Source organism: Octodon degus, unplaced genomic scaffold (genome assembly GCF_000260255.1).
Source record: "Octodon degus isolate 3935 unplaced genomic scaffold, OctDeg1.0 scaffold00014, whole genome shotgun sequence".
Classification (NCBI taxonomy): Eukaryota; Metazoa; Chordata; class Mammalia; order Rodentia; family Octodontidae; genus Octodon; species Octodon degus.
In genome coordinates this window covers 2,334,483-2,357,236 of record NW_004524590.1, presented here as the reverse complement: position 1 = coordinate 2,357,236, position 22,754 = coordinate 2,334,483, and the positions used below count along the sequence as shown (strand labels likewise).

The following is a 22,754-nucleotide window of genomic DNA, read 5'->3' as shown; positions in this document are numbered from 1 at the left end:
GAGAGAGAGAGAGAGAGAGAGAGAAAGAGCGCAAGAACTTGTCTCAAAAAAAATAAATAAATAAAATACAAAACTATATAATCAATTTACCCATCCAAAGGACTATCAAGTGATGGACAACTTCCTGAGCCAGAATTTTCAGGGCTGCTTAAAGATAATGGATCCAGCATCTAGGAAAATGAGAGTTCCAACACGATTCAATATACTATAGCCAAATGTTATATTTTATTTTTTTCCTTTAAAAAACTGCCTTAAGATATAATTAATGAAACATAAAACTCACCCATTTAAAGCGTACAATGTAAGGCCTTTGGTACACTGAGAACGGAGCAGCCCTTACCGCAGTTCTGAACATTCTCAGTACTTCTCAAGGAGACTGTGTGCCCACCCAAGGCACTCTCCAGAGCTACTCATCTTTAAGCATCCCACACAGGCAAGCCACAACACTGATACTTACTAAGAGGAAAAACGCTTCCCCTAGAGCCTATTTAAAGAATTTCCCATGACTTTACCTACTGAAAACTGAACAGTGACTGCACCCAGCTGGAGTCTACGGGGACGCACAGAGCCTGCTCCACTGTTAGCAGACGTGCAGCACCACCACAGGGTGAGCATTCAGTGCGACACTAAGGGAAAAGAGCCACTCCAGGAAAACATTTCGCTGCTACAAAACTGAGATATTCTTTAAAATGTTATGGAAAGTTCACACAGCTCAGCTTCATACAGTTAAATAGTTCAAATTTTATTCTTTCAAGCATTCATTTTAAAAACGTATTTGAGAATTACAAAATAAATACATTCATTTATGGATGAACAATGTAAGAAATAAGTTGTTTTTAAAAAAATCAATAGCCTGTAAAAGGCAGATGTAATTAACAGGCTCCTGTACTTCGCTATCTTGCTCATCTAAGCAGAAGACGAACACACGCACACCTACTGACACACAGGCGGGTGACTGCCAAAGCACACCGCCCCCGAGCAACGCTGCCGTAAGCGCATGAAACACAGCTCACCTGATCCATGCTCTCTGGAATGAACTCCCCTTCACTGTTGATGCTAGTGAACGATCCATTCCGGGCAACCTGGTGCAGTTCATCTGGAATGTATCCCGGGGGAGGGGAACTCCTATCTCTATTAGGGGGTCCTCAAAGGAGAAAGAATACAAGATTTTATAAACATCAGCAAGCAAATAACTTTATATTTAAATAATGTAAATTTCTGAACTATATAAAAAATAACTTTAGTGAATGAGATTATTTATTAAAAGTTACCAGAACATTCATATTTGTAAAACTTCAAATGTTTCTTAGGTTTTCTAAACTCCTACGGCACTGTAACATTCCTTTTATACTCAAAAAGCAGTATGTTCTTCTGACGGCTGATAACCACATCACGGGTTTGTAATACAACACAGAATCTTAGCTAAATCCCCCCGCTCTAAGCTTCCAGAAATAATGCTTTTATGTTAGCTTTCACCACCATCTGTGGAAGGATTAGGATGCAGTGAAAGAACGAGGGCTCTGGTCCCTGTTCCAGTTGTTCACCGTATGGATTACCCTAGATCAGAAGGTCCTGGATCAAGAAACGGATTTCCACCCGTGACAAGGGCCTAAGTTCCTTCTCTGCTGTGACAAAATTTATATTCCAGAAGGATGCTGTGATGAGTAAATCACTCCCAATGAACATACGCTAGGTTCGTCTGCTTCAGGATATCCTTTCTATTCCATTTCTTTAATCTTTGGAAACCTTAAGTGAGAATACAGCTAATGGGGATCGTAGTGCATATGTGTAATCCCAGCACTGAGGAGGCTGAGGCAGGAGGATCACTATGAGCTCAATGCCAGCTACAAAGGGAGTTCAAGACCAGCCTGAACTACACAGTAAGATCCATCTCAGAAAGACCAAAAAAAAAAGGAGGGGAATACAATTCCCTAGAGCCCACTCTTCATGGCCAAAACTATTTTATTTAAAAGATGAATACAGTAGGCTCCACCCACCTCGAGCATCACTCGGGTGCAGAAACAAAGAGATAAATAAAAAAATAAACAAATAAATAAAAGAAAAAAAAAAAAAAAAAAGTGGAGGGGAGAGGGAAAGAGAGACAAAGAGAATACTTCTTTGTCATATAATCCCTATTAAAACACTTTTAAATTTGGAATCCTGGATATTATTTTGGGGTACTTAAACTCTGACTTTGTGGTAGGTTATACTTCTGGAATATAATGTCATAGCTTAAAAAACAGGAAAAAAGAAAAACTGAAAATCTGACATTCATTTAAGATGGTTCACTTCATTAATCAATTCTTACGAGACAAACGGTCATCTTATTTTTACTTGTGTGGGAATGATGCTGCATTTATCAACATAATCTCTCCCCTTCTTTGTAATTTTTTGAAATGATACCATAAAATGTATATAGAAGCCGGGCATGGTGGCACCTGCCTATAATCCAGCACTCTGAGAGGCTGAGGCAGAAGGACTACAAATTTGAGCCCCAGGGGGGGCAACTTAGTAATTTAGCAAGACCCTGTTTCAAAATAAAAAATATACAAAGAGCTGGGAGCGTGGCTCAGTGGGAAGGCTCTGCATTCAAATCCCCAGCATCCCAACAAAAGCAAACCAATAATACAGATATGGACGAAAAAATGGACATCTGGGTTCAATTTAAATGGGGGAAAAAAGCACTTACCTTTAGATAAAGGGGTCACTGTAAGTACTGTATTTGCCAGCATTTGTTAGTGAGGTAAGAAAGAGCAAAGTAACTGCCAACAAATGTGTGTCCAAGATCACTGTCCACGAAATGAGCAGGGAGGGACTCGACAGTGAGGCGGGGTGACTCAGGCTTCCTAACATCCACACTACTATGACATATGGGCCCCAGTTTTACTTCTTCCATGTATCTCTTATATTAAAAGAAGCCAGGGAAGAAACACGGGGCATGAAAATTTCTCCGTCTCCTTACTTTAAATCACAACTTCCCGCTGTGTTAGTGACGGGCAATGCCAACCTACTCGTGGTAATTCTAGACAATTTCCAGTTTTTGTTATATTGACATTGATGTTAAATAATAAGTATGCTTATTAGTAGACTAAGACTGAGGTATTTAATATAATTTTATCTCAGAATAAATTTAAAATATCAGTATTACTAGTATATTTTTGGTCTCTCTAAAATAACCAAAGTGAATTCGCTGGAGATTGTCTTTTGTTTTTTTTTTTAAAAAAACTTTAAAATGACAGATACAATAAAGAAAGAAATGAACTAATAGTGCTCATGTTTTCCACTTTAAGGAGTGAAATATGTAAGTTTTCTCTCAATGTATTGCTACAATCCCATGTTTTAAAGATGAGGACAGGACAAATTTACTATTCTAGTGTTGTTAACCAGAGAATTAAAATTTGAAGACAGGTATCCCAAATTTTGTCACCAAATTTTTTAATTATATCAAACTACACTGCAATCCCATTTCTAGCACTTCTGAAATAAAAAGTACAATTTGAGATAAGACACCTAAAAAGAATAGTCCTAAGTAGTCATTTGGAGAGACCAAGAGAAGACAATTTTCTTGCCGGCCCACGACAACGTAATCTCTTCTGTTACTAACAAACCTGTTCTGTTACCAGTCTCTTGGACTCGGCCTAACCGCTCCCTTTGTCCCACTCCACTGCTTCCTCCCTGTCCTTCTGTCTCTCCTGCTCCTCTACTTTCCCCCTCAAAGCCCTCCCTGTACATGCTCTCATGCTACCTTTCATAACCACATCTTTTCCCCTACTGGTTAAAAATATGCATCCTATGGTTTTGAAACAATGAGGCGCTTTTTTTTTTTAAAGACACAGATTACTGGCCCGGGAATACAGCTCAGTGGCACAGAACCTGCCTGGCAAGCCTGAGGTCATGAGTCCAATTCCCAGTACCAACCCCTCACCAAAAAACTCCACAGACTATTCATGTTTTATACAAATTAAAGATGATACACATCAATCCCAGTTCCACAAAAATTTTTTTAAAATAAAATAAAGATGATACACAGAACTGAGGAGTTAAGAGCACTTCTACTTAGCCCGTGTCTCCCAAGTAAGGCCATCTTACAACACAGCACATGGCATCTTTATTTCTGTGTATCACAGGTTCAAGTATAGTAATGCATTATTAATGACAAATAAAAATTAATAGGAAGATAAAAAATAATCTTGAAATTTTAACAATCTTTTATTTTGATAGTATACAATTTAGGAGCTTAAAATCTAGCCTATTTATTTTAATGTACGAGCATTACTTGTTTTAATTTTTTTCCTCCATTCTATCTATATAATTAAAACCTCTATAAAGTTTTATTTAAATTTGTTCAACATTAAAATATCCTGAGTATATAAACAAAGAATTTAACTAGGGAATTGCTAATCCTGTAGTTTGTGGACATTTTCTTTTTTTTTTTTTTTTTTTGGTTGCACCAGGGATCAAACTCAGGACCTTGCGCTTGTCAGGCAAGCACTTATTCCACTGAACTATCTCCCCAGTCCTATGAAATTAATTTATAAAGGACATCAGATTCTAGAAAGTCATTTTAACTTAGATAAATAACAAAGAATATAAAAATAGGTTGTTACTTCTCAGGATATGTTTAGGACTTGCCCTACCCTATTTAAAAATGGAAAAGAAACTGAGAAATTACCCATTTCATGAGTCATATACTAGCTTTCTTACCTATCATGGAAAGTCGTTTTTTCCTCTCGCCTCCAAATACTGTGTTATCCAAATCTTCTAGTGATGGCAATGGCTCTAAGTTAGTAGCCTGTAAAGAAAATGGACAACTGATGATATTATTTTCCTACAGGGCTTTCAACAATCCTTTCCTCCAGATCCAATCTAGCTATTCTGTACTGTTGGTAGGGCTTATCAATCTTCTACTCTTAGTCAATTAAACCCTGCCTAGCATAGTTGCCTGTTCTTCTAATCCAGCAATCTAAAGACTGAAGTAGGAAGATCACTTGAGCCCAGGAGCTAAAGGCCAGATGGGGCAGCAGGCAATGAATACTGCGACTGTCTTTAAAAAACAAGCAAACAAACAAAAGACATTTCAATCTTAACATAATTCTACCCACATGGTCAGTTTTACATGATCATATTCTTATCTACAGTTTTAACTATGTGGTTTTAAGAAACAAAGATATTAAAACTATAGCAATTAGGGGCCGGGGAGATGGCTCATTGGAATAAGCGCTTCCCTGGCAAGCACAAGGGTCTGAGTTCAATCCCCGGATCCGCAAAAAAAAAAAGAAAAAGAAACAAATGAATAAAAAAAAAAAAATAAAAAATAAAAAAATAAAATAAAACTATAGCAATTAAAATGTGTATATATCACATTGAAAATACATAACAATTATAAAATATAAATATTTCTTACAGTGAATTTTAAATGATATATCCTTAATACTTGATGGAGAAAATGCTGATTCATACCTGTGTACTTCCATTTATTACAAGTAATATCTTCAGGCTCTTCATATGAATACTACGATCCAAGAGTTCGACAGCTCTGTCCAAGTCATCTTGTGTAGTTAATGGAATCACCAACTAGAAGGGACACATGGGATCAGAAAGCCACCTTACAAGGTCAAGTTCTCCCATGAGCATCTCCAGCACTCAGAGTTACAAATCTCAAAATAGTTTTCTCTTAGACTGTTACTACAATCAATACTGGATGAGTATATTAATCTATATTTTGTCCTCCCCATTTACCACTATTGCAATTGTAGAATGAATACGGGTATTTAAAACGTTTGCTCTATTAATCATTACATTCCTTTAGTAAATATACAAAGATTGATCTGTTAGAAGAACAGTTCTATCATACAGCTAAACTTAAGTTACAGCATTTTCACCTCAAAACAGCAGTAAGAGATACACAAACTATTAGAAATAAAGATGCAACTTTTCGTCTACATAGATAAAAAATCTTTTTCCCAGTGGTAATCACAGATCTGCATCTCACCTGGCATGTTTTTCAACATATCAGATCTTGAGCATGTATGACAGCTACCACGGAGATGTGCCATTAAGCAACAGAACTGGAACCTGTAGTCGCCCAGGAGCTCATTTCCCCGAGCCTGCGACCTGGACTACTATGTACCACAGAAGTAATCTAAATGTGTCAGCCATCCCATCCCATAGTAAACTTGAATGTAGGATTTTGCTTTCTTTGGCCCCATCATGGATGAGATACAGAGAACAAAAGCACCTGGGAGAGATCAATTTTAAAAAGTGTATTTCATACAATTTAAGAAAATCAAAATATTTGTTTCTTTAAAAAAAGAAGAAAAAAATGTCAGTTTTAGCCAGGCATGGCAATATATATCTGTAATTCCAGCACTGGTAGGCTGTGGCAGAAAGACTGCAAGCCCAAGTCCAGCATAGTCAACTTAGTGACTTGGCAAGACCCTGTCGCAAAACACAGAGCAAGCTCGGGGCAAGGCCCAAAGTTCTAGCCCCAGCAGCAGCAACAAAAATTAGCCTTGTAGCTTAAGATAACTTTATGACAAGAATGCATATTTCACTTCATTAAAAGAAAGGCAGAGTACAAACAAATGAACTTATCCCATATCCCACACTTCTTAACACCTCTTATAATCACAGAATACAAGCCATTTAAATGTGAGACCCGGCCAGGGAGATGGCTCAGTGGAATAAGCGCTTCCCTGTCAAGCGCAAGGGCCTGAGTTCAATCCCCGGTTCCAAAAAAAAAAAAAAAAAAAAGAGAGAGAGAGAGAGAGCTATGTAGTCAAGGGTCCTCTACAGGACAAAACCCTGAAGACAAGGACCCACATTCCAGCAGAACAAAGCAGAGAACAGGTACAGAACTTGGTAAATGTTTAATAAGTACGACAGGAACAAGAGCTCAACCTGCACCAAACTCCCAAGTGGGCAGAGTGTGCATTCACTCTGCACATTTCATTAAAAAAAAATTAAGACTGCTAGGTATAACTATAAACTAGAATATAAATTCCATCATATATTCTGCTTTTATTTACTTGCTGTGTACTTCAAATTTTATTCCCAATTTGTTTGTATTTTATATTACTATAATATAAATAACATATAGTAATATAAATAATATATTACTTATAGTAATGTAAAAACAAGGCTGTTTCTTTCTCTGCGAGAACATTTTTAACAGAAGGAATTACTAACTGTTTGGTATCACAGAATGAGCCTGACCTGCTGAGATGCACAATTAAGCGCCTTTTGCTCACTATGAGCCACTCTGGTACACTGTGCCCCTATTTCCAGGGCTCTGCTTTCCACAGCCCTGATGTGATCCCTCCCGTGGCTCAGCTTTTTTAAATAATAAATACTAAATCAGGGAACATTTTCCTCCTTGGTAAAATTCATTTTGGCCTCACTCATGAAATTCTTTTTTTGGGGGGGGGGGTGCCAGGAATCAAACTCATGGCCTCTCGCTTGCTAGGCAGGCACTGTGCCACTGAGCTACATTCCCAGCCCCCCTCATTCATGAAATTTATGTTTATATTTACACACAGTTTATTTACTTATAACCTTTCTGGTTTATATTTCTGGAAACTAACAACTGAGTTCAAGAACACATTCAATAGAACTTAAATTTGAAAAATGCACATTATGACTACATTAGCAATACATGAAAATGTCCCATATTTGTGTTCTCTTCAGCTAGAAAATCCTTCCTTTGCTGGAACAGCTCCATACTCATCTTGCACAACACACACACACACACACACACACACACACACAGCCTGCACCTTACTATAAAGAACAGCTAACCTAAAACACCCAACCAACTCAGTCTTAACACATTTCTGCCAGCTTGAACCAGCAGTGGTTCAAGACTGTCCCGCTGTTGGTACAAAAAGATCTAATCACTTGCATCGGTCTTTTTACTAATAAAATTAATTAAAAGTCTATAAATGGACTGAATCTAGTTTCTTGAATTTGAATATTTACTGCCCAAATAAAATATTAATTAATTCATACCAATTAAAACATTATTGGGCTGGTGAGATGGCTCAGTGGTCTAAAGCACCTACTTAGAACAAGCTTAGCAAAGCGCAGGGACCGCGGTTCAATCCCCAGCACCACATGCCAGCCAGAACGCCCCCTGGTGGGCTGAGCTGGCCACACACACACACACACACACACATAAATAAATAAATAAAATTAAAAAAAAAAAAAAAAAAACATTATTATATGGGGCCAGGGAGATGGCTCAGTGGAATAAGCGCTTCCCTGGCAAGTGCAAGGGCCTGAGTTCAATCCCTGGTTCCACCAAAAAAAAAAAAAAAAAAAAAAAAAAAATTATTATAATCAATAAATTTAGTTAATCAAAAGAAACATTTACATTCATGAATTTCTTTGATGCGTGCAGAGCATGTGAAACGTCATAGCACACTTGGCTTTTTTTCCCCAAATTTTATTTTATTTCATTTTTATTTTTTTGAAAGTAACCCCCCCACCCCCCCACCAGGGACTGAAGTCAGGCCCTTGCATTCGTCAGGCGGGCGCTTATTCCACTGAGCCATCTCCCCGGCCCTCACTTGGCTTTTTGTAGCCACAGCAGCACTCATCTTTTTCAGATAATTTTCAGTAACATTCTCTATTCCACTTGCATGTGCTTCTTGCCAATCCTAGATAGGCTTCTACAAGGTGAATATTGCTTGAATAATTTGCACCCATGGCATTTCTCCACAGGTTAATAGTTTATGAATAATTAATTTTCTAAATTTCAACATGGAATTCTTTATGAGTACCCACTGCTGGTGAATATAATATTCATTTACAATTGCTGTACCACAAATTAGCTATACTGCCATTCTTTAATACCATTTAATGTTTTTTTTTAAGAACTGTAATATAATGGCATCTGGTCTGCTAAATCATCGCCTATCTTTGAATTAGTATAATCAGAGACCCCCTGAGAAATGGTATAAGCCAGCTGGAACAGCCAAATTCAAAGGAATTCAAATCAGAGTTATCTGGGAGCAAGACATGAATTATGGCCCCATGGAGAATGTGTTAAAGTTCTTAGTTGTTTTCATACTGGTAAACTACATGTTCACAGAATAACAATTCATTTTGAACAAATAAATTTACTTTATTTTAAAAAGAAATTTATTTTATTTTTCATTTTTAAAATTCATTTGTTTATTTGCTTCTTTATTTGGTACAGGGTCTCACTATGCTGCTCAGATTCATAGTGATCTTCCTGTCTCAGCCTCTGCAGCACTGGGATTACAGGCATGCACCACCATGCCTGGTTTCAGTGGCCTGTACAGCGCACCCAGGGCATACAGTACCAGGGGTCGAACCTGGGTCCTTACACTTGCCAGGCAGGCGCTTAGACCACCAAGCTATCGCACCAGTTCCCCAAGAAATTTATTTTATATTAGAAAGTGATACTTGAAGAGGTGAAATAGCATACACTCTACATGAGTTTTGTGCTTGTTCACAGGGTCATAAAACACGCTCTGTAAGATGTTCTTCACACCACTAAACCTGAAGATCCCGCACTTGCTTTGGAATAATGTCAGGATACAAATCAGGACTGTTTAACGAATCACAAATTCTCAGAACTTTAGTGCTGTAAGAAGTTTTAAAAGTAATCTAACCCCAATGCTACCTCTACCACACTCCTGTCAAGTGGCCACTTACATATAACAGCAGAACTGTATAATACAAAAATCCTTGAAAACCCATGAAATAAGTGGAGAAATTTTCACTTTTTACAAATGAAAAAGGATTAGTAAAATTGCAGCTCACCTAACTTGATGTTAATCCTCAAGAAACCACAGAAAAAAAATTACAGAAACAACTTAGGAGAACTTTGGAGGAAAAAGACAATGATTCCAGGAGTAGCAGAGGTAGTACAAATGTCAAACTAAACTCATTTTTCTTGATAGACCTACTAGGCCAGTAGATCAAAACAATGTTGTATTCTTAATGTATCTTGGCATGTGGAAGTTTCCCATGATAAACAATTTGAGATTAAAAAGAGTCTTGGTTCTTTATGAATTATACTCTGACATAAGCATTCAAATTATTTCTATAGAAAAAGACACTAGGTGGCACTGAGAAGGATACAGAAGGGAAGAGACACACGTAGAGTATATTACCTATCAGCAAGCTACCACTCTGAAATGTGGAATCCGTCCCCTGCCCATTCTTTCCACCTCCACACTCCTATAATATATATCAACCTCAAGGCATGCATCTAGAAAACCCCTTAGAATCCCAGGGGCTGGCAGGTAGGATCAGACTAGCATAAACAATAACCAAGTGCCAAAATAAGGTTGGGCAACAAGATATGTTTCAACTAACTGAAACCTTAAAAAGTACTTGAACAATAAAATTTCAGCTAGTATGGTGGCCCATACTTACAATCACAGCACTCTGAGAGCCTGAGGCAGGAAAGTCAAAAGTTCTAGACCAGTTTGGACAATTTAGGGACTTAGTGAAATCCCAACTCAAAAAATGCTACCTGGTAGCATGGGCTGGTAATGGGCTGGTAATGTGGCTCTGGATTTCAATGCCCAGCACATCACCCAATCAAAGCATCACTACAGCATAATAGTTACCATTTTGTTTACCATATGAATTTTACCTTATCATCTCTAAGCTGTAAAGGGTTTCTTTAGACAAGCACTATTTGCTACATTACTATGTAATTTGGCTGTTATCACTGCCATTTAATTTGGTAAGTTCAGTTTTTAAAGTGTAGCATTTTCAAGTGCTCTCTTCTGCAGTGTCCTACGCGCTGGAGGTACCTGCGTGGCTCTCGCACTGGGTTTCCCTCAGCACCCCGCAGCACCTTTGCTGGGGCCTCGGCACAGGCTGCTCTCAAGCTGCTCTATTCCGCAAACGTTCACTCCCTAAAACTCTCTGCGAGGTCGACTTCTCCTATTCAGTATAAATATCACCCCTCAGCTCCTCTTCCTTAGTACCATAAACAGGACACCTACTGCCCTTGCTTTTATTATCACATGTGAGGCAATCCTGCGACGTGAAGCATTTCCTTCAAATAACATATTTAAACAACGCATTTATTAGTTGTCTGCCTTCACTACACGTCTACCCTGCTTACCCCAAGAAAAGCTGAAACTCATAAGTCACAGCATTAAGCCTGAAAAATACAACAAATATTTTCTGAAGACTAAAAAAAAAACCCCAAAATCAACCAATTAACTAAATTGCTCCTCAAGAACTACAAGAAAACTTGGAAACCACCTAATCCAATCCTAGAGACTAAAAAAAGGTAAAGTTTTCCAAGAACACAGCACTCCTCGGTGCCACCTCAAGCCCTCAAGATCACACACATGTGACTCTCAAACACAGCACGAAAATCTGATCATATCACAACACTAAAAGAACCCATTAACTCTTTTCTCTCTCTCTCTTTTTTTTTTTTCTGCCTCAGGTTTACTTGTACAAAGAGCGCAGGAGGACACCAGCCCCCCACAGATGGCACCCCGGGGTCACACCAGTCCTGTTATTACATCAGCAGATCTGAGGCTTTCACTGTGGAGCCTTCACGGGGGCCTGGGCACCTCTGGGAGCCTGGGCCTTTGGCCAGCAAGGCCTGTGACCCTTGGCAATCCAGGCACAGATACGCTTCCCAAGCTTGGGGTGGGCAATACAGGCAAGACGAGTGAGCCTGCGGTTCACTCCCTTTGGAATAATCTTGGGCTTGACCTCCTTGGGCTTCATGAGGGCTTTGATAGCCTCGGCACATGCATTCATGGCCTTGGCATTGTTTGCTTGCATCTTCTTTTTTTTTTTTCTTTGACAGAACCGGGGATTGAACTCAGGCCCTTGTGCTTGCCAGGGAAGCACTTATTCCACTAAGCCATCTCCCAGGCACTGCTTGCATCTTCTTGAAGCCATTCTTGTTATACTTCTTGGCAAAACGCATATTCCTAAGGAACTTGGGATCTACCCCCTTCAGAGATGCATATCTTTGTGACCAAGGTTTCTTCTCCTCAGCCAAAGAAATAAAGTTTTGTGACCTAGGTTTCTTGATGCCATTTCTGTGTCATTTTCGGGACTGGTTGTGCATGCTGTGGTTCTTGGACTTAGCCATAACTGCACTATAAGCCAAGCGCCTGGAACTGGAATCCAATTAAGTCTTAACTAAACTGCTGATTACCAAAATTCTGCTGCCTGTACCTAAGCATAATAGCTTGGGAAAAAGTTAATTGACAAAGTATGTAGGGGATAGGCACAGGGGCACACACCTACAATGCCAACACTCATGAGATAAGAGAATTGCCTCAAATTTGAGGCCAGATTTGGCTACAGAGTTCAAGGTCAGCCTGAACTATATAGTAAGACCTGGTCTCAAAACCTACCACAAGAAAGGATGTACAGTAAAAATAAACATAAGTATCTTATATAAATATTTTCCATAATGAAAAAAAAATCCATTTTAATCAATTAAAATCTACAAATTTATATCTGTGTGTGTTTTTTGTTTTTTTTTGTGGAACTGGGGATTGAACTCAGTCCCTTGCACTTACCAGGGAAGCACTTGTTCTACTGAGCCATCTCCCCAGCCCCTATCTGTGATATTTTATTAACCTGACATATTCTTACCGATCACTAAAAACATATCTGTCCTAAAAACCATCTCTTACATGAACACACTATTTCCCAAAAAGGACTACTAAATGTTAAACTGTGTATATTTACCTCATTATTGGTGTAATGTAGATCCATGGACTGTCCAAAGGCAATTTTAGCTTTAGACTTCAGATCTTCCAGTTTAACTGGTCTGGGGAATTGAAGGATTCTATATAGACAGAATTCAAAAATATTTTATTTTCTTGACCACAAACAGTATACTTGTTCAACACAAAATTAAGTAAATATTCTGTATTCACTTTACCGCATCAAATGGCTCAATTTTGATCAAGTGCACAATTTTCCAACACAGAAATTCTGAAGTATGTTATATCTTTTTTTTTTTTTTTTTTTTTGAGTCAGGGTCTCACTATGCAGTTCAAGCTGGCCTTGAACTCACTGTGTGGCCCAGGCTTGCCTTGAACTTGCAGCAATCCTCTTGCCTCAGCCTCTTGAGTGCTGGGGTTACAGGCATGTACCACCATACCTGGCTAAAAGCTTCAGAAAGGACAAAGTTTCTGCAGTTTTTAATTTATCCTCCAAGTCATGTGTTAAGTAACAATGAAAAATGTCCACTGAAGAAAATGATTTAAGCTTATGTGTGCAACAGAATGCAATGAAACTGTTACAAAGAATAAAGCTGTTCTTTGGGGAATCATATCTTGATTTTTGTATCCTTATCAGCTCAACATTGTTGAGCATATATATCCCATAAACATCTCCAAAATAAATATTTTGAAGGAATTAAAATATGATTATAGTATTTTCTTCCTTTTTCCCAAAGGACTGCTGCACTTAAAACTTAGAGGCTACCTTAGACTACAAGCTCCACAAAGGGATAGTCCAGCTCTGCTCTGCTCACTGTTTGCCTTTGGGTAGCATACAGTGAGCTCTTAAAAAACAGAAACAATTAGGAACATAGTCATAGTAGAGTCTCAAGTAAGAAAGTAGACTGGCAAATAGTTATATTCTAACACACTGCACTTTTTCAGCATCTCTGTGTAAAGTTAAAATCTTTAAGTTATGTATTTCCAAACCATGTTAAAGCTAAGAATTTTTCTTAAAATAATATGACCACAGAAATGAATTTTCACAGAAATGAAAATATGATAGCAGAATAAAATTCAATCCTAACTCCTAACATTCTTGCAATTTTATTGTCAACTACTAATATCATGTGTACTGAAATATAGGTACCAACAGGTTTACCTCTCTGACAATAACTTGTAGCTACTATTCCAATTTATCTTCCTAAACATTTTTTTTTTTTTTTTGCGGTACTGGGGATTGAACTCAAGACCTTGCACTTGCCAGGCAAGCACTTATTCTACTGAACTATCTCCCCAGCCTTCTTCCTAAACATTTTAAACAAAAATACATGAGAATACAATGCAAATAATCAAAATCTGAAGGGATGATACAGTTAGAAGAATACATGTAACTTCCAATGAGTAAAAATTTCTTAAAATGTTAATATTTAAAGGCTGTATTACACAATTACCTTACTTCCTAGTATTTCAATGTAAAAACATCATTTTTAAATGTTTAGTCTCAATTTAAACAAATTTTATCCTACAATCTAACCACACATTAACATGACATCCTCAATTTGTTTTTTTTTAAATTTTATTTATTTGTGTGTGTGTGTGTGTGTGTGTGTGTGTGTGGCCAGCTCAGCCCACCAGGGGGCGGAGCTGGCTGGCATGTGGTGCTGGGGGATTGAACCGTGGTCCCTGTGCTTTGCTAAGCTTGTTCTAAGTAGGTGCTTTAGACCACTGAGCCATCTCACCAGCCCCGACATCCTCAATTTGTAAGCTACGAAGCTTCATTCTGGAAAAAAAACCTTTAAAGGTTTAATTACAATATTCTTAATTAGAATGTTTTATTAAATATATTGCCACATAATGTTTCCTTCTTTACCTTTTTTCTCCTCTATGTTCAAATTTGACACGGACATCATTCTGTAATGAAATGATAAATCTCAAAATCAGTTTTTTCTAAGCAACTTAATTAATAGAAAGCAAACAAAAAAGATTTCATTTTCAATACCAACTCTAATCCACTGACAATGTCTGCCAAAAAGGCAAGTTGAGAATAATGTTGCTGAATCTGGACTCAACAGAAAAGAGCGCCAAGATCACTTAGTGAAGGCACTAGTGGTACGAGACATTTGTAGCCCTGCTAAGGCAAAACATAGACGGCTAGACCATGGTCCACCCTCCCTGTGCAGTACATGTTCCAACACCACCCACTGTAGTTTTTTGTTTTCTCCTTATTAACTTAATTTTTACTTCTGCTCTTAAAGGAAATACAACAGTTTCTCTTTGTCATATGCAAACTGCCAGCATCACTATTCTCATACTTTGGGGCTATTACTAAATAAAGTATCTGAGCACAAGCATTTCGATATTCCAACAATTCACTCAGAACTTGGGTAACTACTAAGATGACCAACAGGACAGCATAAACAGAGTGGATAGGATGGATAAACAGACTGTTCATATCCTAAGCAAGACAGTGTACAGCACCAGAAAATTTCATCATGCCCCTCAGAAAGAAAGAATGAAAGAAAGAAGGGCCAGCCAGATAGCTCAGTGGACTAAAGCGCCTGCTTAGGCAGTGCGCAGTGGCTGGGGTCCGATCCCTGGTGTACCCTGCCGGCTCTGCCTCTGGGGCACACTGAGAGGCCACTGAGCCTGGGCATGGTGGTGTACACATATAATCCCAGCACTTGGGAGGCTGAAAACAGGAGGATCACTACGAGTCGGATCTACATAGTGAGACCTTGTAGACCCTGTCCTAAATGCACACACACACACACACACACACACACACGAGAAAGAGGAAGGCAGGCAGGCAGGCAGGCAAGCATATATAGTAAATTTTTTTCTCAAAACCAGATCTTCTTATGTAGTTCAGGTTATTATAGACAAGACAGCCTTGACCTCACAATCCTCCTGCTCAGCCTTCTGACTACTAGGATTACAGACACGTATCACCATGCCCAACCAAGGTACACAATTTAAAACTTAGGGTTATTTCTGAAATTTTCCAACTAATATTTTTAGATCTCAGTTGACCATGGTAAGTGAAATTGTGGAAAGTGAAACCATGGATGAGGGGGGACAGCTATAACTTTATTTTTCATGCTAGATATCCAAGACTAATTTCATTTACATGAATCAAAATCATCCTCAATTGTAAATATCCATAGTAGATTACTGGGGGGGGGGGAATTATTTAAAAGTGCAAGAAGAATGGATGAAATATTAAGTTTTAGCAATTACAAATGAAAATTTTTTAGAAATGCATACTTGTGGCCAGGGAGACGGCTCAGTAGGATAAGCACTTTCCTGGCAAGCACAAGGGCCCGAGTTCAATCCCCAGTTCCTCCAAAAAATAAATAAATAAAATAAAGAAATGCATACTTGTAAGAAAATATGGGGCCGGGGAGATGGCTCAGTAGGGTAAGCACTTGACTGGCAAACGCAAGGATCTGAGTTCAATCCCCGGTTTCGCCAAAAAAAAAAAAAAAAAAGAAAAGAAAAGAAAATATGTTCTACAGAACAGTTGATTTAAAAGTATAAAAGCTAAATATACTGAACAAATCCTCTACAAATCTGGATAGTATAAGAAAACAATTCACAGAACAAAATATATTAAAACATTACTGAAACAAATACCTGTTTTTTTGGTGATGATGATTTTGCTTTTCTCACTTCCTGTAAGGATAATGCTGGTCTACTGGCCTTATGAAGGACAGCCAGATCTTGCATGATTGAGTTCAAAGCCTGCTGATCATCTAGATATTTTTAAAACAAAATGCACACATAATTTTAATTTCAACATATTTATCAAAACATCAAACATTTATAATGGAACTCAATGTAAATTATCAATTTAGAACATTTTTAATACTTAGACTTTTTATTTACTTATTGTTTGTCTTTGGGGACGGGGTCTTGTTATGCAGATCAGGAGGCTGGCCTGGAGCTCTCTTTATAGCCGAGGCTGGTCTCATACTTGCAACAGTCTTCCTGCCAGCCTCCCAAGTGCTGGGATTATAGGCATGCACAACTATGCCTGGCGAATGCCTATACTTTTTTTTTTTTTTAATGTATTTGGTACAGCGTCTTACTATGTAGCTCGCACTCATAGTGATCCTCGTCTTTTCAGCCTCCCCAGCGCTGGGGTTGCAGACATGTGTCACCACATCCAGTCTCGATGGCCAGCTCAGCACACCCACCCAGCGGCATGGCTGGCACTGCGTGTGGTACTGGGGATTGAACCCTAGTCCCTGTGCATGAGTAAGCAGATGCTTAGTCCGCTGAGCTATAATGCCTATACTTCTGGGCAATCTAACTGAGTTCCTTCTTTGCTGGCTCAGAGAGTAGGGAGATTTGAGCTAACAAATCCACAGAAAGTCAAACATAGTGTGAATACAGCCAAACTAGAATAAGCACCTTTCTAACAATTCTTAGGACTGTTTCACAGTACTAAAATCCTCTGTAGTGGTCACAGGATACTACACAAAGTGGACAATTATGAATGTCATGAAGATGATGAGTTAACCCAATAGGCAAGGAGGGTTCCCAGAGCATTCCAGACTCTGAGAAATGGTACACAGAAGCAGCAGTGGGTTTCTGACATACATTGGAAGACACACAATTTAACAAAAATATTCTGGAGATAATTTCAAATACAATATTAAAAATATTCATGGGCTGGGGGTATAGCTCAGCAGCACAAATGCCTGTCTGGCAAGCGCAAGGGCCTGAGTCTTTCAGATAGGGTATCACTATGTAGTTCAGGCTGGCCTTGAGCTCTCTGTGTAGCCCAGGCTGACCTCAAACTTGTAGTGGTCCTCTTTGCCTCAGCCTCCTGAGTGCTGGAATTACAGGCATACACCACCAGGCCAAACTTAAAAATACTGAATTAGACACCTTTTGTGCTTTTTCATTATACTTGAAAAATAATACAATTAATTCTCAATAAAAACTCAAGTATATGAAATTCACACTTTTAAATAGCCATGGTTTACTGTAATTACATTTGTGTGTGTGTGTGCATATATATGTTTAAGCAATAGCTAATCTCTGCTTACCTCAGCGCAGCACTACTTGAGAAATCTATTTGATTAATATATAGTCAGAATGGAAATAAGAGCAATAAAAATAAGACACAGGACTTCACTAAAATCATATATACTTTCAGCTAGAGGTGAGGCTGACTGGAGTGGTGAAAATGGACTACAAGAGGAGACACTACATTCATGGCTACAAAGGAGAAAGTAAAAGGAACTTCAAAAGTAGGAGGGTGAAGTATTGGTTTGAATACTTGCTATGTAAGTACTGTACTTACACTGAAAGTAAAATAGCTACTCCAACTAAAGAATATGGGCAATTTAAGATTTTAGGGCTGGTGAGACAGCTCAACAGACTAAGCGCCTGCTTAAGCAAGTGCAGGGACCACATGCCATGAGGCTCACCCCCGGGCAAACTGAGCTGGCCACCAAGACCGGGCATAGTGGCACATGCCTGTAATCCCAGCGCTGTGGAGGCTGAAAACAGGAGGATTACTACGAGTCTGAACTGTGTAATGAGACCCTGTACCACATACATTTAAAAAATATATAAAAAAGGAACATCTTAAGCCTATGGGATCAGGTATGTGTGTATGGATGTATGTTAATAATGCACTGGTTTTTTTAAATAACAAGTAGGAAAAGTGTGAAAGAGACAAATTTGGGCATGTATTAACTTAGCATGCAGTTTCTTCCATTTTTCCAATGGGTAGGCACTACTCAATTTCTTTCTAGTGTTTCCCTGTCTAATCCCTTCCTCACCATGGAACCATCAATACCAAGAGGGAGGAAAAGAAAACAAAATGATATGTATGTGAATATCCACAATCCATTCATGTATCTTTAAATTCAAATTGTAATACCACAGGATATTAACAAAGCTGGTAAAACATCCCTCAGCCATCAGTGATTTGCTGCTCTACTCTGCTATAAAATTTTGTTTCTCTCTTACCATCAGACTCTAAACAAATCAAAATACATCCTCACAGTTTATTTTGAATGTTCCTAATTATGGCCTAAGAAGTACTAATAAGTGACTTAGCTGAAAAATTAGTAAACATACATATTATATAAATATCCTGTATCATAAATTTCTTCATAAAAAGGATTATCTTAACAGAAATTTTCTTCTTCCTCATTCTATCTTTTAATTATAACTAAAAAACTATTTTAGTTTAAACTTACCCATCATGGCAACCAACTTGACAACTGGCAATTAAAAAAACGGTTCTGTCAGCATTCTTTACTGCCTTGGGGGTAAAAAGACAAGCATAAATAGTAAGAGACAGAAGAGGCAGCCATAAAAACAAAAAAACTTGGTACAAATAACACTAATGAGAGAGAGTAAAAATATTTTACATGTTTTGAGGGAGAAGAGGGACTTTATACGTGGGGGCTGATCATGTAGGCAGCAATACCTAACACACTAAATCCCGACTCCCAGAAGAACAGCAGGTGTTCAGCACACCCCACAACACTTACAGACAACCCAGGGAAACAAGCCATTATCAGATAGACAGATGGACAGGCTCAGAGAGAGACAAACTGACAGAGAACACACCAAAGTAACTGCCACAACCCAGAGGAATATAAAGAGATACAAACTAATGTAACATATCCTGGATGGGAAGAGATGTAAACTCATAATGAATGACAATGTTAACAAAATAAAAAATTAAATTTTAAAATAAACTAAATTAAACACGATAAAAACAAATGGACAAAGCACACAGTCCCCCTAGAAATATAATGTCTTTCTTGAGTGAGGGTGGTAGACCAGACAGAAATGTAATGAACAAATTCTGGGAATGAGACAATAAGTAGATGGGCTTTCTACAAATTCCTGGCTAAATAAGAAACTATAGTCATGCATAAAGGAGACCCAAAAGGGCCAGGTACAACACAAAAACTGAAGCACATTTGGAAATTGCCTTAAAATTGTGTTCTCAAATCTATACACATCCATCAGATGATGACTGAAGCCTTAGAAAATTCAGATGTCTGCCAGCAACCTCAATCACTGGCTGACCCTAAGTTATGCAACACAGGCGCAACCCACAGGAAGGTTGGTCTGAAAAAGAAACACAAAAGAGAAAAAAACAAGAGACAAAAATAGCTATATAAACACAACAAGCAGCCAAACAAACATGGAAAATAACATTCTACAGATCAAGCAGCAGCAAGTTAGTTTTTTAAAAATCCAGGAGGAAAAAAAATCAGACTCCAGAGGTGCTGTATTGTATTACTCAACCTGTCTAGTTCTAAAATATTAATTCATTACAAACATGAAGCATGCAAATAAAGAGACGTAATCCATACTCAAGATAAAGTAGTAGTTGGGGCTGGCCTGATAACTCAGCAGACTAAAGCACCTGCTTAGGCAGAACACAGCAGTTGGGCTTCAATCCCAGGCGTGCCACGCAGGCCCCAGTGGGGGGGGGGGGGCACTAAGACCACAATTATGACTTGGTGTGGTGTCGCGCACCTGTAATCCTAGCATTTAGGAGGCTGAAAACAAGAGAATCACTATGAGTGTACATAATGAGACCCTGCAGACCCTGTCCCAAATACAGACAGACAGAGACAGAGAAACGGAGAGGGACGGAGGGAGGGAGAGAGAGAGAGAGAGAACAGAACAGAACAGAACAGAACAGAAAGTAGTAGTCAACAGAAACTAACTTTGAGATGGTCCAGGTAGTGAAATTAGCAAAATTTCAAAGCAACTATTTAAAAAAGATTTAGAAGAGTTAAAGGAAATTTTGATGAAATGATTCTAATAGGTGACCTTAATCGAATAGAAGAAACATCCAACTTGACAAAAAAAAAAAAAAAAAAAAAAACAAAAAACTTGACAAAAGAGTAATAGAAATTATACCACTTAAAGAACAAAGACACATGAGGAAACCTGTAGGACAACATTAAGCATACAAAATATACAAATAGGTATCCCAAGAGAGGAGAGAAAAAAAAAGTATCAGAAATATCTGAACAATGCCAAAAATTGCCCTAAATTCAATGAAAAAAAAAATCAACAGATAAATCAGTTATATGAACTCTAACTATGTTAAATGTCAAGAAATCTACAACCAGACACATCAAACTGCAGAAAAATAAAGTTTGAAAGTGGATCTTAAAGGAGGGAAAAGATGTAATTCCTGATTTTTATTTCCATTTTGTGTGTTGCTGAGGACTGAACCCAGGGTCCCTATGTAGGAGTGAGTCACGTGCTCTACCACAGAGCTATACCCTCAGCTCAAAACTGATCTCCATCAGAAAGAGTAGATGCCAGAAGGCTGTGGATTGGCACATTAAATAGCACAAGTGGTCTGGTGAGATGGCTCAGTGGTCTGGAGCACCTACTTAGAACAAGCTTACCAAAGCTCAGGGACCGCGGTTCAATCCTCCAGCACCACATGCCAGCCAGCCCGCCCCGGGGGTGGGCTGAGCTGGCCACACACACACACACACACACACACACAATAAATAAATAAAATTTAAAAAAAAAATAGCACAAGTACAATAAAAAAGTGTCCAGCAAAAATTTTGTATTCAGCAACACAATCCTTCAAAAATGATAGATGTAGACGTTCAAAAGAAAGACAGACAGACAGGCAGGCTGGCTAAGAGAATTCACCACAAGATCTACCTTGTAACAAATAGTAGCCAGGCCTGATGGGGCGCACACCTATAATCCCAGCACTCAGGAGGCTGAGGCAAGAGGTTCACCATGAGTTTGACACTATAATGGGCTCCAGAGTGAGTGTAAAACCATCATGAATCACAAAATGAGACCCCGTCTCAAAAAGGTCCCCCAAAAAAGAGTAAAGGGAGTTAGTTCTTCAGACTAGGAAGAAATGTCAAATCCAGAGGATGAAATGAACACAGGAAACCACAAATCTGAAAGTAAGTTGAAAGACTATGTTTTATTTTTTCATAAACTTTTAAAAAACATATCACTGTATAAAGTTAATACCAAGGATCAACAGAACAGATTAGAAGATGCAGAAACAACTCCTGACAAACTCAGCCACATTATCATTAACATATGTGACAAACATATTCACTGGAAGGACAGCTACTTTAATATATGGTGCCTGAAAAACTGTTTTTGCACATACTAAAGATTAAAATTGGACCCATATAGCTCACCATGTACTAAACTAAATTGAAAAATGGATCAAAAATCTAAATATTAAAACAGAAACATTCGGGGCTGGTGAGATGGCTTAGTGGTCTAAAGCACCTACTTGGAACAAGCTTGGCAAAGCACAGGGACCGCGGTTCAATCCCCCAGCACCACATGCCAGCCGGCCCCGCCCCCTGGTGGGCTGAGCTGGCCACACACACACACACACAAACACACACACAAATAAAAGTTAAAAAAAAAAAAAACAAACAGAAACATTCAATCTGTCAGAAGACAGAATAGGTAAAACTCTTGAAGACACTGTTGTAGGCAAAGACTTTAATGAATAAAACCTTGATCATACAAGAACTATCACAAAGAATCAACAATGGGAATCTCACCTTATTAAAAAGCTTTTGCAGCCAGGCATGGTAGCACACACCTGTAATCCCAGTACTTTGGAAGCTGTGGCAGGAGGCTCGTTTTGAGTTCCAGACTAGCCTGCACTACAAAGTAAGCTCAAGGCCAGATTGAACTGCATAGTGAGACCCTGTCTCAAAAAAAGGCAAAAAAATTAAAAATAAAGAGAAAATAAAAATAAAGCCCAGAAGCCCGGAGGCGGGTTTAGGGCCGAACGTTCCCGACACGTCCCGCGGTGCATCGTCGCTACCTGCGGGTTTGAATCTTGGAACCAGGCTTTAAACTCTGGTGGCGACGGAATGCCGCCCCCCCTCCCCCCGGTATTGTCCAGGATGTGGCAGCTCCATCTCAAGGACCACCGTATGTGTACGTTCAAGAACTGGCCCTTGGGCTGGAGAGATGGCTCAGTGGTCTAAAGCACCTACTTGGAACTAGCTTGGCAAAGCATCAGGGACCGCGGTTCAATCCCCCAGCACCACA

At 38.7% G+C, this 22,754-nt stretch overlaps 1 protein-coding gene across 2 annotated transcripts in view; it reads right to left on the bottom strand.

Moving 5' to 3' along the window:
• The window catches only part of Map3k2 (mitogen-activated protein kinase kinase kinase 2), an 87,799-nt gene that overhangs the window by 39,911 nt on the left and 25,134 nt on the right, over positions 1–22,754 (bottom strand). Inside the window, exons 2-9 of one of the 2 annotated variants that reach the window (XM_012513625.2) lie at positions 18,914–18,974; positions 16,329–16,447; positions 14,566–14,606; positions 12,715–12,814; positions 5,461–5,574; positions 4,705–4,792; positions 1,014–1,144; positions 91–170 (exon numbers count right to left, since the gene is read on the bottom strand). In XM_012513625.2, coding sequence (XP_012369079.2) covers positions 91–170; positions 1,014–1,144; positions 4,705–4,792; positions 5,461–5,574; positions 12,715–12,814; positions 14,566–14,606; positions 16,329–16,447; positions 18,914–18,920 — 680 coding nt within the window. In that variant the 5' untranslated portion in view covers positions 18,921–18,974. Of the gene's footprint in view, positions 1–90; positions 171–1,013; positions 1,145–4,704; positions 4,793–5,460; positions 5,575–12,714; positions 12,815–14,565; positions 14,607–16,328; positions 16,448–18,913; positions 18,979–22,754 lie in introns of both variants that reach the window. The other variant, XM_023709677.1, reaches the window with a different exon arrangement.